This window comes from Mchenga conophoros, linkage group LG5, assembly GCF_057382185.1.
Source record: "Mchenga conophoros isolate Kocher_MC1m ecotype Shallow Benthic linkage group LG5, M_conophoros_male_GT1.1, whole genome shotgun sequence".
Lineage (NCBI taxonomy): Eukaryota > Metazoa > Chordata > Actinopteri > Cichliformes > Cichlidae > Mchenga > Mchenga conophoros.
The window spans coordinates 26,137,122-26,153,605 of NC_140530.1; the positions used below are offsets into that span (position 1 = coordinate 26,137,122).

Consider the following 16,484-nt stretch of genomic DNA (forward strand, 5'->3'; position numbering starts at 1 on the left):
TTATATAATAAAAAATATACAGTTTGTTTTACCAGAAGAGACTCATAACTACTTTAATTTATCAGCAATATGAAAATAAGTCACTAGGGTCTAGAAACACGTTTTTGTTTTCACATCCTGGATTTGCGCCAGTGCATGCATGACAGGCCCGATAGCTTTAGAGAAGTGTGTTCTGGGAACTGTTGTTATGCATTAAAAAAATAAGCAAGACGACAAAAAGCTGTGTCTAAACAAATTTAGTCTCTGTATACTGGAAATAGGATATGTATTTATTCTATTAACACTACCCCTTCACAACAATAGTTGTCTTAAGTTGCTTTGTACTATAAGAACCCCATCAATTATGAGAAAGATTACACCAACAATCAAATGATCCCCTACAAGAGCGAGGAGGAAGAAATCTCTTTTAACAGGAAGAGACCTCAAACAGAACCAGACTTGGGGAGGGGCAGGATCTTCTGTGGCCAGTTGTGGGGTGAGAGGAGGGAAAAGAGAAAACGGACAAGAATAGAGATGATAGTGGCATGTTATCGTACAGTTAGTGAAAAGACGGGAGTAAAGAAGAAATGCTCAGTGCATCATGGGAAGTCCCCCAGCCACCTGAGTCTGTCGCATAACTAAGGCATGGTTCAGGATGACCTGATCTAAAAATCCCAGTCCCTCCATGTGACTCCCTCTTTTCTGTCCATCTGTGTGCCTCTGCACACAGTCAGCTCACATGCTGATCCAGGCACTACAGCACGTGTGCTTTTATTTAGCTCAAAACAAACCACTTCTTTGTTGTGACACACAGGACACAAGCTTGACCTGGTAGCAGTTACTGTTTATGGCAATATTTTATTTTTTTCACCGTTTTGATGGTCACTGTAGTGGCTATATTAATTTCTTAAAGTTCTCTCTTTCTCTTATATTTAATATAACCACACTACGGACGGACAAAGCGCCTGTTTTTGTAAATATGTAAGAAAAATTGTGTCTGTTTCTGTTCTGTGTCCTGTGTACTGTTTGTTGTATGTGTGTCTTTCTGGCTGCTGTTACAACCAAATTTCCCCTTGTGGGACAATTAAAGGATTATTCTATTCTATTCTATTCTACACGTTGTCGTTAGCAACAGCGGCGGCAAAACCATCGCGTGTCTGCTTGTTTATTTTCCACATAAACCTTTAAGAATAAAGCTCAAGATCCTGTTGAGACTTTTCAAAATAAACCGAATCACGTGAAACAGTATGCAGATTATTTACGGATGAGAAGCAAAAAAGAGCCATCAGGTGCTAAAAAATAAACCTTAGACTCAAACGTTAGAACAGGCTTTTCCCCGCAGCACGCCGTGTAATAAATACTTACAAAGAAAATGGCGGCCGTTACAACTTATGTCTAAAAATGTATAGTTTCATGCATTGGTTAAAACATTCGACTCCATGTACACGACGCCCAGCTGGAAACACTTCACGCAAGTCAAGCTGCCCGAGATTCACAGAATTTTCAGAAAGTGTAACATTTTTGTGATTTATATCGTTATCAGGATGATAGAGGTCTTATATCGGGATATGAGATTTTGGTCATATCGCACAGCCCCAGAAAGAAGCAACATACGCTCAAATACTCAGGCACTGACTCCCCATGTGTTTGACAATCTGTGGAATAATCTTCAACAGGGCTGAAGGTAGTGGTAATACAACAGTGCTGCAGCTACTGGTGAAAAAATTGCCTTTTACTCGTGAGCTACTGGTGATTACTCTGAACCATACCTAATTATAACAGTTGCGGGGTAATTGTACACCCCCACATCAGAAAACCTTCAATAATATGAAATTTGATACCTTATAGGATTTGTTAATATGGGCCAGAAAGGCAGAAATCTTTTCCTTAAAAATTATGAACTTTGACACATAGTCAGCCCGGGCTGCATGTTTGACATGGATTCTCTAGAGTCTCTATATTCGCTGATGATCCAGGACTTTGTATATGTAAACATTCTGCTCTGTTTTATTTCGTTTTCTTCATATGAACAATATTGAAGTGTCTTTTCTCTTTTTGTCTGCAGTCACCCATGGCTGCATCGTGTCAACAATCAAACTCTTCCTACCTGATGGGATGGAGGCACGCCGACGAAGCGAGTAAGCACCACTCACATTGATCCATGAAGATTTGTTTATGTAGTAATAACAGACTATATTTTTAACAAAGCTTTCTACAGTTTCTACGCTACACATTCTTCTGAAAAATTGGGATTTATTGCTGCTCATTAAAGCAACAGTATACTGATACAGACTTAACCAGATGTTGTTGCCGATTTAATGGTTGTCTGGTTAAGGTTAAATGCTTACACACACACACACACACACACACACACACACACACAATTTCTGCTTGTGTAGTGATGTGATTATTATCAGTCTAGTTGAGGATGAGGGCAGTTAATGAGCTGAGGATAAGGGTCTGCGAGTGTGTGTTAATAATTCTGGCCTGTGTAATAACCTTTTGAATCAACTGTTCATTTGAGTTTTAGGGTCCCCCCCCCTTTTTCTTATATTGACTCATGCTGAGTGTTTACATGTATCTTTGCCTTTCTTTGTGTGTGTTTGTGTTAAATGGGCTGTAGCTGACCAGCCGCTGACCCAGCATGGAACTTCCTACTGTACTCAGAGTCCCACTTGCGTGTCTGTGTGTTTGTAATTGGCTGGACGTGTGTATTAGTGTTACTGGGGCTCAGTGCTGTGTTGGGCAGTGCCATATGCTGCCATGCTGCTCAGCTTCCAGTCTGGTAAACCCATCAGCCACGCTGACCGGAGTCTTGGGTCTGGTTTGTTCATGCTGTCTGTGCTAGAAAACAAAAAGCTGGGTTGCAAAACTAAAGGACACCAAGAATTAGTTGTTAACAGTATGAAAACATTCACAAATAATTCAAACAAGCCCAATCTAATGATCGACTATTGTTCCTAAAAATGTGTGTGTTTGAGATCTATTTGTAGGGCTGAACGATATATCGCATTTGCGATAATATCGCGACATGATCAAGTGCAATTTTCTAACCGCAAAGGCTGCGATTATACTGCGATTATATTATACAATTCATGGGCTGCATCCTCCTGAGGCCGCATTTGTAGACCGATTACGTCACAGCGACGCGCCGAAGGCTGTCCAAATTACAACCATATCCCAGAATTCATAGCGCGGCCCAGCCAAACTCCAGTTTCCAGCAATGGCGGCCGCTACTAAGTTTTAAAATTACTCATACTAATCTTTCTGGGTCACAAAATAAACTTTTAACATATTTTCAGGCGAGAAAGTAGTTGTGTAAACATCAAATATCTGCTCGGTTTATCAAGATATCCCATATTTGCAAAAGTGCTTCGACGTTTTCAGAGGCGTCTGCTACCCACCAGCTCGACAGCTAGCCGGGAGCTCGAGGGTTACTGATGCGGCCGAGAACGGCACAACTCCCGGCACATCATTTTCAGATCACCGCGGAGTTTCGCTGCTCGGGTTAAACGTAATATATAAGTCACTTAGACAACCTAAAAATGTTATTGTTGGGCTTTTTTCAGTGTTTTGTTTGTTCGTGAGTAAATCGGTTTGGCTGAGATTAAAGTTATTAGATTAGATAAAATAAAACTTTATTAATCCCCCGGGTGGGTTCCTCCTTGGTTTTCACACAGCTGACTAAACGTCAAACAGAAAACTTATTAAACAGAAGTATGAGACAGTCGAGAATTTACACCAGTGTCTGGTTATATTTTAGATAGCAAGAAGCAGACGGCCGAGTTTATTAAACTCCACCGAGACAGCGGTGACGCTAATCAGAACTAGACCGTCCAATTTCACGCCTTTAAACTTTAAAGGCGTGTTTGTGTGTGTGTTTATACAATTGCTATTATGTTTGCACTTTATGTGTAATGTTACTGACTGCAGAGATCAGTAAGATGTGTGTATTTTTTATTTATTAGTTTTATTTATTTAATATTATTTTTTAATTGAATGACTGTCTAGTAGTTCACAGATGTCGAAAAACTGAGTGTGGTAAAGCCACTGATTTTGTTTATGTATATTTCTGCAATCTGCACATTGTACTGACTTTCATTTTAATGTTTACACCAGGGTTCCTTGTCAGCACTTTATGCTCAGATGTTTGTAAGCTAAAAATAAACTATTGTGTATGTTCAAATATACTGTTGTGATTGAAGAAGTTAAATAAAAATGTCAGTCATCAATTCATGCATCACCTCATGTCATCATAACAGAGGTCTGTCTTCCAGGAAAGAACAGTTTAAAATTAATGTAATATAGTATTGGCCATACTATATGATGTATTGCTTGTCTTTGTTTAATAATACAGAAGACAAATACCTTAAAAAATAATCGCATATCGCATCGCAATCGCAATATTGGGGCAAAAAATCGCAATTAGATTATTTTCCATAATCGTTCAGCCCTATCTATTTGTAACTGTTAATCACGTTCTTCAGGAATCAAACTGTATTTTACATGTTGCTAAAATGTGCGGCACTTTCATGTTGTCACACGTGCAGGACTTTAAGATTAGTTTGCCAAGTCTAGCTAATGTTAGCAGTGCTAGCACTTCCTTCCACACAGAGGACCGGAAAACACTGCTGTGGTCAAGTGGTTTTATTTCAGTTTGCTTTGACACTGAACTTCTTGTCACTGAAAGAGAGGGGCTCCTACCTTGTGCCATGTGGCTGCATAACATGTCACCTCTGGTAGTTAACTGGTTTTCTACTTAGTATAATATGAATATTTTGTTTAAGTAACCACGTAGCATTACTACTGACAACTACTGAAATCAAATGTTTAAATCTCTAGATGACAGGCCACACACTTGTCTAATGAATAAAGCTGAGGTCTTGGGATGCATTTAGAGCTTACTTTGACTGTTTATCCAAATTTGGACATTGTGTGATACATTTTTCCCAACCTGGAAAGACGGCTTTTCATTTACAACTGCTTTTTGTCACAAACAAAGCTTCACGAAGTGAAGATTCTGATGCACAACTAGGAAGTGAAATCAATAAGAATTGGAATATAAAAATAACCTGGATGGAATAATCCATTTAGACATTTGTGAGACATCAGATATTAGTTACCAGGATTCTGATTTGAAATTATGAGTAATTTTGCTTTTTGAACAAGTGATCATCAGTCACTTTCTGGTTTCTAGTATGCCTTTGCACAGGAACAAAATCATTTCAGTCTCTGTAATTTTTTCCCTTGTCTCTCTGTCACTGCAGATGTGTGGTATTTTAGTGGTGAGTTGTGATGAATTGTTACGACCCCCTCTGCTAGGCGGCAGGAGGGGAGTAACATACACAAGCCCCCACACGAAAACTGAGTAAAATAAAAAGGCCGTAACAGAATTGTCCTGGTTTATTTTCAGATGTGCAGGTTTGGATTGTAGTTCAGCACAGGTTTAAGAAGTCCATCAATTAACACCAACGGTAGTATTTTATCCACATGGTCAATAATGCATGAAAGTGAATGGTGCTTACCTGAGATCTAAAGAAGCGTCCAACATGTTCTGTGGGGAAACGACTGTAGTCTCTAGTTTGACCTTTGACCTTCAGCATCTGATATTATATTCCCAATATATTGGAATATTACGGGAACAATTACAGCATTTTTTGTCTGTTTGTTGTGTTGGTTTTTGTTTTTTGCCCTTTATCATAGTTCCTCTCCCCCGCTGTTTTTCTTTCCCTACCTCTCTTTCTCTCTCCCTTTTCTTTCCCCCAGTCATGTCTGTCCCATGTGTAGCAAGTGAAAATAAAATAAACAATAAAAGCAAAGGTGAATCAAATAGACCAATACGGCAAGGCCGGGATTGTCCATTTGGCAAAGTAAATCCGTTGGGCATCTTTCTTTGCCTTTAGACAATAATTCTGATGGCAAAAGAACCAAACGGGACAGGCAGGAAAGAAAACAAAAACAAAACAAACAATTACGGCATCATAGACTTACAGAGCAATGATGCTACCTTCTGTCTCAGGACCACATTTGACTTTTTTTTTTTACCTCCAACAGGTCAAATTTCACTTTTTTTTTTCTTTTTTTTTTTTTTTTTTAACCATTTCCTTTAATCAAACAGCTCTTCTTATTTAACTAACAGTTGGACTCTGTCTCTAGAGTGCTGCTGAAGGGGAGGGATGTCAGAAGATTTATTAATAGCTGAAGAATGTCTCAGCTCCCTGGTATTAGAATTAGCTTTCTGGAGATCTGCCTACAGCTTTATAAAGATGGTTACTGTGTTTGCAATTTTACATTAAACCAAAGCTGGGTCTTTGAAAACTTTGATAGTGACAAATGTCCACAAGAAAGAAATTAATCAAATAGAAAGAAGGCAAATTACACTTTTTATATAGCAGCACGTTTAGAACTAAATTTCATTTAAAAAACCCAAAGACCAAAGAAAATGCACAGAAGACGAAAAACGACAGTTTCATAACCATAACTATGCTTCAATTTTATTTTATGAACATCTTTATCTATATAATGAACTCCACTCTCCTTATAACCCTTTAAAGATACTCCCCAAACTGAACCATTTTCAGATTTACATCTTTATTTAATATCCCCTTTCTCCACATTGATACTGCATTTCTAATTTCAAACAACCACTAAATAAACATTAATAAAAAATTTTTAGTAATGTGAAAACTTTGTTTACATAATCTGTGCTAGACTTTGCCCACAGTGATGTAAATTAGTGTTGTTGACAAATAAAGTAGTTTTGATAACTGACAATGTCATTATTATATAATATAAAACATATGAGGCACAGGACTGGACTTTGTGCTTCCCCATAAGTATTTTTCAGCAGTATCCATTTCCACTTACTGATAACTATTTAGCCGTCATCTCTTACTCTAAACATTTTCTCTATAATATTAAATACTTTTTATAGATCAATGAAAATGTATTGAGTTTTATTGCTGTTTGATGCTCAGAAGTCTCCATAAAGTCCTCTGAACAGCACAGCTCCCTGGAGCCGCTTCAATTATAGTTCATTTAAAATAGGAGGTAACAACGTGGGAGTGTTTCCTTATTATTCGGTCTTCCATCTAATCTAAAACACCTGTTGTGACCTCACTGGATGACTTGTGGCCAGAAATGTTTGTAAGTGAGGATCAGCAGTTTTCTGCCTTTGTGAAGTCATTTTTTCCCACAATATTGTTTATGTGGTGAGACACAGAAAAACACATACAGATCCAAAGAATAAATTCGAGCAAGTTGTGTGTTAGTGTTCCTGCATTGCTCTGTTGAACTACTTCTTTAAAATAATGAAAGTTAATTTTATAAGGTAAACATTGAGCTATGAATTATTAAAGTCTGGCCTGTGCATGCGTCTCGTGTCATTGTTTTGATCACAACAATAGTACTTCTTTGTTTCCCCTATCAGTCTGTTACTGCTGTCCGTATTTCCGTAAAACACTCACACATACTTGTGGTCATGTGGTTAATGGGGGTGTTTCATTTTCAGATTCACTGCTCTTCCAGCCAGGTGAGCAGGACAATAAAATGTCAGCTCAAAAATAGGTTGGGATTAAAGATGATAAATCAGTTGCCAAGTGATTTATCCAGGCTACCTTTGACCTCCCACAAGATGATAAAGGTAGTGAAGAGTCATAGTTGCAGCAGAGAGGAGTGTTTCCTCACAGTGAGTGCCAGGAGGGGTGGAGCTACAGTACCTTGCACAAGTTAAAGGAAGAAACTCAGCTGTTTGTTCAGAGGGGAGGAGCGGAGAGACGAAGAAAGCAAGTTAGTCTTAGACTTCATGCGCTCCGTGGAAAAGTAGAGAAGAATCAGCTGCTTCCTCTGAAACCAGAAGAGAAATGAAGTAAAAGTTAGAAGCTGTGGAGGGGGGCAGGCATTTCTCAGAATAGTCAGGGTGAGGTATTAGCTGAAAGGTGAACTTTGGCCTGTGACAAATCACTACCTGACGTACGAGGAGAATACCTCCCAGGTAAGGTCTTTGAGGTCCAGAATTTCAGGCAGGTTTCTGGGCAACACTGGTCGGACTGTTTTCATGCTTCTGATATTTACAGAGCTTTAAAGTCAAATAGTACCATGACCTAAAGTTTGTGTCTAAACAACAGTGTGTCGCTGCAGCTGCTGATTGTATCTGTTCAGTGTTTCTCATTGAATTTCTGTATGTGGTGGTGACAGGGGAAGTGGCTCTCTGTGTGACCGTTCGACCAACCTGTGCTTTCTTTTATAAATTAATGAATAATAGTTTATATTGTTTGTGACAGTTATTAATTAGATGCATCTTTGATTTCTCAGCTCGTAGACAGACTTCAGATCCACCATCTTGGTCTGCGGGTAGCATTGTTTTGTGTTGTTTTGTTAATGACCTCAGCGCACATGAGCCAGTTCTCCACTTGATGCTGGTTGTGGTTGGGATAGGCAGCAAGGACAACTAATACAGTTACCAGCTGCAGTTTAAGGTGATGAAGATGGAGCCCTTCCAAATACATATTATACCTGGGAACCACAGGCATTTAAAGTCTGTGTGTGTAAAAAGTAATTGGTGGAAACTAAAACTAGCTTTGCAAAATATTAAAATTCAGTGAAGTCATTGCTGTTCCTGGTGTGTGGATGCCAGCATTGTTACAGAGTACTGGAACTGAAGTATTTTCTAGATGTTGTTAGTTTTAGTTCCATATTAACTCGCATAGGAATGTTTGCTCTATAAATTTTAACACATGTGCAGCAAGACTTGTTGATTAAACTCTGGTCATTTTTTTAAAAAGCCCGCTCAGGCTGTGGTTAAATGGATACTGAATGTTTGTGTGCAGTATTTTTATTTGTTTTACCACTCGAGATGAAATTGGACTATATGTTGCCAACAAAACTAAAATGAACTAAAGCTGGAAATCTAAAAAGGGACCTGATTGGTTGTTTGTACAGGTCACTGTTGGGTTTCTTAAAGCTGATGTGGCAGCTGTGTAGAGAGCTTCTTTATACTTTTTTTATTCTTGGCATTTTACATTATCGCTTCAGAAACAACCTGCTCATTATCAAAAGTGTAATCTCTAAGGTTAATCTCCTGATGCTGTCCTCCTGATCTGGAATCCTTTTAAGCCCGTTGGAGGCCCAGAGTTTAAATTTATTGCCTGCACTTCCTGCGGTGAAATGCTGGTTAGGGGGACTGTATTGAGGCCAGGGGTTTAGTATTTTTAAATACTTTCCTGACGTTTTTTATGGTTAACAAAAAAAAAATGGGATTACCACTCCAATGGTTTTTTTCTTTTTCTTCACTGACAGTGGAAATACATGGGTCTTGGAAGCTTTACACCAGTGAGACATATCAAAAGGCCAGTGCAACAGAGATGAAGAGCAATATCAAACCTATTAGAGGTGGAAGAGAAATGTGCTGTGTAGAGCAGGGCGATATGGCCAAAAATATTTATCACGATATATATTTGAAAATTTGCGATAACGATATAACCGACGATATAATTGATGCGAGACAAAATACAACTCCACAACATTACTAGCGCAAAAAGACAACCTTCCATTTATTTTCACTTAAACAAGAAGCTGGTTTTTATGTACATTAAAGCTTTATAAAAATGTAACAGTGCAAATGCAAATTCCTTGCTGAAAGTTTAACCAAAAGGCATTTCCAGTAGAAATGGGCTGACATATCCTGAGCATAACCATGTATAATATCCACTGAAGTCAAAAAGAGGTGCTTTGCAACATTAAACTGCAGTGTGCAGTACGCATTTTTCGGACCATAAGGTGCACGGGATTATAAGGCACATTAAGCGAAACAAAGCAGTCAGATAAATCAAACTTTATTAAACTCATTCTTCTTGCTTCCTCCACTTCTGTACCATTGATTCATTAATGTTGAATTCTCTGGCAGCTGCTCTATTCCCATGTTGTTGCAGTATATTAATGACTAACCTCGTATTGTGGATGGATTATCTCAGTTGTTCTCCTGACTGAAGTTTGGTCCGTTTACAGCATCCTGCCATGCGATTGCATTTGTCTCTAACCATGAAGAACCTTCACGTTAACTTTTATAAGTGGAAAAGTGTTAGTGTTCGTCCTCCAGCTTCACTGTTTATGTTATGCTAACATAGCTGTGTCGCTAGCGATCACGTAGCACATCATTATATACCAGCTAGCCAAACTTCAGTAACCCTACAAACGTCACTGCTGTTTAGTTTCCTGTCTTCATTTATGTTGGAAGTGATAGCAGAGCTGTACGTTTGAATTTTTTCAGAAATCTCTGTCAGAACATGCAATATCATGCTTAGGTAACTAGCGAAACTAGCGAGCTAACTTCCGCTAGCTTCCTGCTAACTTCTAACTCCGTTAAATGTAATAACTTTTGTTTTCATGGATGCCTGGAAGTTAAACTTTATAGTTACACCTGGTAAAGCAGCAATGCTGATCGTTTTATTAAAGATGAAAGAATTTAGACAGTTTTTAACTCTAAGTGATGCTGCAGTGTTGTTTGACCTGAAGAATACGGAGTTTAGGACCCAGATTACTCCCAGATTTAAGAGCATCTTAGAACGGCCGCTTGCATGTTCTGCAAAAAAATGTGCTTTGTTGTGTATCTGACGGACAAACACCAAACCAGTTCCACATCACGGAAGTTGCACCATTTTTACAAACCAATTCTGGTTCATCTGTTTCACTCAACAATCGGCCATGTGCGTATGAAAACAAAGGCACTGCGCATGCGCGTTTTACTCCCATTCTATCGCGATATTTCATTTTCCTATCGTTGCCTAACATTATACCGGTATTACCGTGAACGGTATAATATGGCCCAGCCCTAGTGCTGTGTGTACAATACATTTTTTTTCTATCACTAGGGATGGGTATCGAAAACCGGTTCTTGCTGAGAACCGGTTCCCACTGTTTCAATTCCAAGGAATTGTTTGCCATTTTTGCAAACGATTCCCTTAACGATTCCAGTCGCCCCAAATTACGTCATCACGTTGCGGAGCGTCATTTACCTGGCAGGAAACACGGCGGCTCAAACGCTCAAAAGTTTGATTATACTTTACGAGAACGGATGACAACAGGGCAACTTGCAAGTAGACATTTCATTTAAGGGAGGAAACACTACGAATATGCAAAAGCATTTGCTCACAAAACACGCGATGACCTTAAATGAATGTCGTGTTTTTAATTCCGCTCCGGACTCGTGAATCTCAAACCAGCAGTAGCGGTAACGTTTGCACATCCTCCCCCGTTAATGCGGCAGGTAAATAATCAACTAACAGTGCATATTATGTTAGCGCAATCTGCCTTATTACAAAACCTGCCATTACTGTGCATTTAGGTGACCATGATGAGAGAGACAGACAGAGTCTGGCTGGCTCAGATGCTGGCAGTTCTCGCTGCAGTCTGGTAGCGTCTCCTTTCAGGCCAGGATAGATGAATGTCACCGAGCAGTGACTAAGTTTGTGGTAAAAGGCTTGAACCCATTTGTCACAGCAGATGCCCCGATTTTCGGTAAGTGAATGTGTTTAATTGTAGGCAGGGACATTACTGGATATTCTGTAATTGCTACAGAATAATTTATGTTATACTTTGTTATTGCTACAGGAGAATATTTATTTTATTATTTTACATTTACAATTTTTTTTCTTGGGGACCCTGTGACACCCCATTGAAGAGCCATAGGCTGGATCTCTTAAGATCTCACTGTTGGGTTTGTAAGGCCATGTTACTCCTAAATTTCTATCTTGTTCAAAGAGAAGATATAAAACAAAGTTCTAAGCTAATCGACCTTAGTGTTCTCCTTTAAAAAAAAAAAAAAAAAAGAATCAATAAGAGAATCGATAAAGAATCGAATCGTTAAACAGAATCAAAAATGGAATCGGAATCGTGAAAATCTTATCAATACCCATCCCTATCTATCACTGAACCAAAGAAATCCACCTATCAACTATTTTGTCTTGTAACATTTTATGTGAATTGTTCCATCACATCTATGATAAGACTTGAGATAATCGTGGACGGATCCATCCCACTGATTGGCCCAAGTGAGCAGAGGATGGTTTTGAGTTTTTGGTCAAGATAAAATGTCAGTTTTGTTATCCTGCAGCTGACTTCTTTATCTAGATAACATTTCGTAATGTTCAGTTCAAACTCTTGTGTCACACCTCTCTATGCTATTTACTCCCACTTTGAGAATGTTATTAACTGGTGTTATTAACTGTTTTTAAACGTACAATTGTGTTGCTGCCGAATGTCTAATCAATGGATCTATCTCTAGTTTCACCTTAAATAAATTCAAATAAATCTACAAACAAATCTACAAAATCCCCTTTAAAAGAAAAAAGGTGAACAAAAGATTGAGTTTTCAATAAAAGACTATGCTTTAAATTGCGAGGACTGTTTTTATAGTATAATAAAATAGCACAATATTGACGAGAACATAAAGAAACAACAGAAAAGAAGGAATCAATGAATCAGGCTTTTACGCTTCCTTGTTTACTTTGCAAAAAAAAAAAAATGTCCCACTAATAAATTAATTGTTAAAACTTTGATGTAAAAGCAGTCTTTTGATCCAGAATTTCCCTCAACCACGTTTGGGTTTTTTTGTGTGTGTGTTTTTTTTTTTTTTTAATAGTCTGTGCTGCAGACATATTTTAGTAAGTAATAGATGACCATGTAGAGCTATGTTTGTGACAGAATGAAATGTTCTCCCGCACTGTTTTAAAAACATGTGAGTATGCTGCAGATGGAAACTACTGGCAGCCTTTTGCTGGACTGCATGCAAAACACTCAGCCTTTTTGTTTTCCTGTTGCTCTGCTCTGCACTTTGTGTGTCCGTGTAGGCAGACTTGATGTTCTTGTGAGCCACAGTTGAAGAGCTGTGAAATTAGATCATGTGATGGCGTAGATATTGTTCCATCTTTTTAAAAATGTGTTGCTTTGGAGCCATGCTGGTCTGGTCTGTGCAGGCAGTATTTGATGACTGGAAATGAGTAATTTTCTTGATGCAGTCAGAATCTGCTGTAAATAACTGCTGCAGAGCCTCTTGAATCCCCTGAACCGGCCTCTGATCCTTCCTTATCTTTGTACAATAAATTTTTGTCCTGCATGTTTACTGTACTTTTTTTTTATTTGCTTATTAAGAGAAGGCATAATTGCTTAATCAGATTGTGATTAAGAGATTTATCTAAATACTGTATTTTTACTGTTCAGTCATGCTCTTTTTTTATAATTGTTTTTACGTTATTGATAATATTTAGTTTAATGAGCTATTCGACTTTCAGTTGTGTTGTTTTTGTTATGAGTTATTTGCTTTAGCTGCTGTGACATAATAATTTCCTAACTTTCTTGGATAAATAAAGTAAATTACATGAAATACAATTAAAAGAAAAAAACAATACCAATGAAAGAAGAAAAGTTTAAAGTAATTGTTTTTCCTGGCATTGAGTGGATAGCAATCTTTTCTTGTTCTTTCTGGTAACTTGATAAATAAAATGCCTTCAAGCTGAAGTAAATGTACCCCAATTATCCAAATGAATGGAATCAGTTAAATAGATGTGTTTTTATTAGTTGGAGAGACACATTGTAACTGCAAACTTAACTGTGATGATGTTAACTCCTTCCCCTATGAAGATGACATTTACTCTTAATGATGAGTTTTGACCTCTCAGTATATATCAATAAAGACATGGTTTGACGACCATTAGAAAAGTTTATCCATTTTTCCAAGGGTAGCTGCACAGCCAGAGACCACCCTTTATTAACTTCTGATGTAGTCATTTTGTTTTGTAAGCAGGCCTGAAATATGACAAACTCCTCAGTTTAACTTTACTTGAGTTTAACTTGCCTTTATTGTAGGAACTTGAATAGAAAAATGTTAAATCACACCTGAGAAAACAGGTGTCTGCTCACCTTTAAAGGCTTAATCTGCTAGCATGATGTAGCTGAATGACAACAAACAGCCTATTAGCAAATGATTCAAGGTCTATTTATGTTGCCATAAACAGACTTGTATAACAGGAATTCCCATATTTATTTTTTTATATTTAAATTTCTTGCAAAACATGCCCAAAATATCCCCTGATACATAAAATATTCTTCTCTGTAAAACAAGCAGGGGAACAAGTAAAAACTGTAGTAAAGTTTGGTATGTGAACTCTCATTAAAAAAGGCTTTTTGGTCATGAATTGGCAAAAGAGAAAACGTACAAAAAATGTAAGTGCCAAAACTGCAAGCAGTGCAGTTTAATGACCTGAAGGTGTAGTTTCTTTAAAGGACAGTTATCTTGGCTTATTTACGTGTTTGTTTGTTTTTTGTTTTGTTTTTTTTAAACATTTTTGGTGCCTGGATCAGGGTTTCAAATGGTCAAAATGAAGAAGATGGATTATAATGTTCTGTTGTATCTAAGAAACCTCATTGTCTTCACTGTACACAAGCCATTAATCCAAACCTACAAACTATCACAAAAACCCATATTTCTGTTATGTATGGGTAAAGAGAGAGGCAAAAGGCTAATAATAATAATGGATTGGATTTATATAGCGCTTTTCAAGGAACCCAAAGCGCTTTACAATACCACTATTCATTCACTCTCACATTCATACACTGGTGGAGGAAAGCTACAGTTGTAGCCACTGCTGCCCTGGGGGAAGACTGACAGAAGCGAGGCTGCCATATCGCGCCATCGGCCCCTCTGGCCAACACCAGTAGGCAAGTAGGGTAAAGTGTCTTGCCCAAGGACACAACGACCAGGACAGAGAGCCCGGGGATCGAACCGGCGACCTTCCGGTTACAGATGCGATTCCTAACCCCGTGAGCCACGGTCGCCCCAATCATTAGCATGAGCAGTGCTGATGTGAAGATGGTATCTGAATACTAGAACTGCTGCCAGCTGTTATGCACAGAAATGTGACAGCACTGTGACTGAATGAATGCAGCAGGAACAAATTGTTGGAACAACACAGTGAAGAAGAATCATCATCCCTTCAGGACAAGAGTCCTCTGGAAGTGCCAGTGCCCAGCGTACAAGTGTTACAATGCTTATTTGCTGGTATCCAGTTTAAAAATATGACTAGGAGATTTTAACAAGATAAGAGGAAACATGGAATACTGTATGAAAGACTAAAATATCTAATGTTATGACATATTTAGGAGGATTGCAGTTTTTCCATTTCTTCTTGCTGGGTGTCATGTGATCAGCAGGCAGTGGAGCTCTGATATGAAAACGCCCAACTCAACATAAAGTACTGGGTGTTTACTGTGATTGACGATGTGGCTCTGTGGAAGCTGTTTGCTCTAATCCAGGGGTGCCCAATCCCGGTCCTCGAGAGATACCGTCCTGCAGCTTTTAGATGCATCCCTACTCCAACACAGCTGAATCAAATGAATGGCTTGTTATCAGGCCTTTGCCAAACACGATGGCATGCTGAAGAGGTAATCAAACCATTTGAATCAGCTGTGTTGGAGTAGGGATGCATCTAAAAGCTGCAGGACGGTAGCTCTCGAGGACCGGGATTGGGCACCCCTGCTCTAATCTCTGCAGAGAACCTGCTCTGCTGGTCCTAAATGTACAAAAATCCTTTTAAATCACTGCCTTAACCTTTTAAAGTGCTTGTAATTATTTTTCTGACCTGCAGTTTTGGCCTTATGTACAAACTGAGGTTAATGAAAGTGCTTTTCTCAACCCATCTATTTATTCACTGCAGATTTCTGGTCGTGTATTGTCATCTCATTAGTTTGTGAGGTACTGCCATCCAGAAGAAAGTTGCCTAAAAATAGTGAAGATAAAACTGTTGGCTTTTATTTTTGTTGTAAGACAGCAGTGGTCTGTGGCTAAACCATTCCCTTGTTCATGGTTGTTTTGTGGCTTCTTCAGTGCACCTGTTGTTACTTTGAGTTGCCCCTAACTGATAAAATCGATGTACAATAGTTTCTGCATCTTCATTCTTCTGAGCAGAATTTTACATGCAGCTCAGTAACCAAGCAAATTTGAGTTGGAGTTATAAGTATGTTCAGCTGAAGTGTGTGCTGCAATCCTTTTTATAAGAGGAAATGTATTGAAGTCCAGCTTGTTCTTGTCTCCTATAGAAAAACAACCAATTATTGATTTGTAAAATGTGTTTTTGTCATGAGAATTCATGCGACCCGTGAGTTTTTTGTTAAAGGAGCTGCTGCGTTCTACATTTCTGCAGGGAGTAGTGACACATTAACAGTGTTGAGTTATTTTTTTGCCCAGAGTTGAATTTACATTCCTGAACTGTGACTGTTTCTACGTAATCTCCACACTGTCTCTCAAACAAACCTGCATGACCTTGCTGTGCTGTAAGATTACAGTACTTTGGGTAAACACTGCACAAAATGACAGAGGCCCTGTTTCTGCAGGGCAGCAACTGAAGGTTTCACACTGTGGTTTTGGTTTAGATTTATTCTTCATTCAGCTCCTGTCAAAACTACTGTGTTTTTTAATTAATGCAACACAGAGAGCAGTGGAAGCGACTCACAGT

General features: G+C 38.5%; 1 protein-coding gene across 9 annotated transcripts in view; it reads left to right on the forward strand.

The window, feature by feature from the left end:
- The window catches only part of slmapa (sarcolemma associated protein a), an 84,411-nt gene that overhangs the window by 29,139 nt on the left and 38,788 nt on the right, over positions 1-16,484 (forward strand). For 8 of the 9 annotated variants that reach the window (XM_085274614.1, XM_085274612.1, XM_085274615.1 and 5 more), the window contains one exon: positions 2,045-2,117. In XM_085274614.1, the coding sequence (XP_085130740.1) occupies positions 2,045-2,117 (73 nt within the window). Of the gene's footprint in view, positions 1-2,044; positions 2,118-7,739; positions 7,973-16,484 lie in introns of those variants that run through there. The other variant, XM_085274621.1, reaches the window with a different exon arrangement.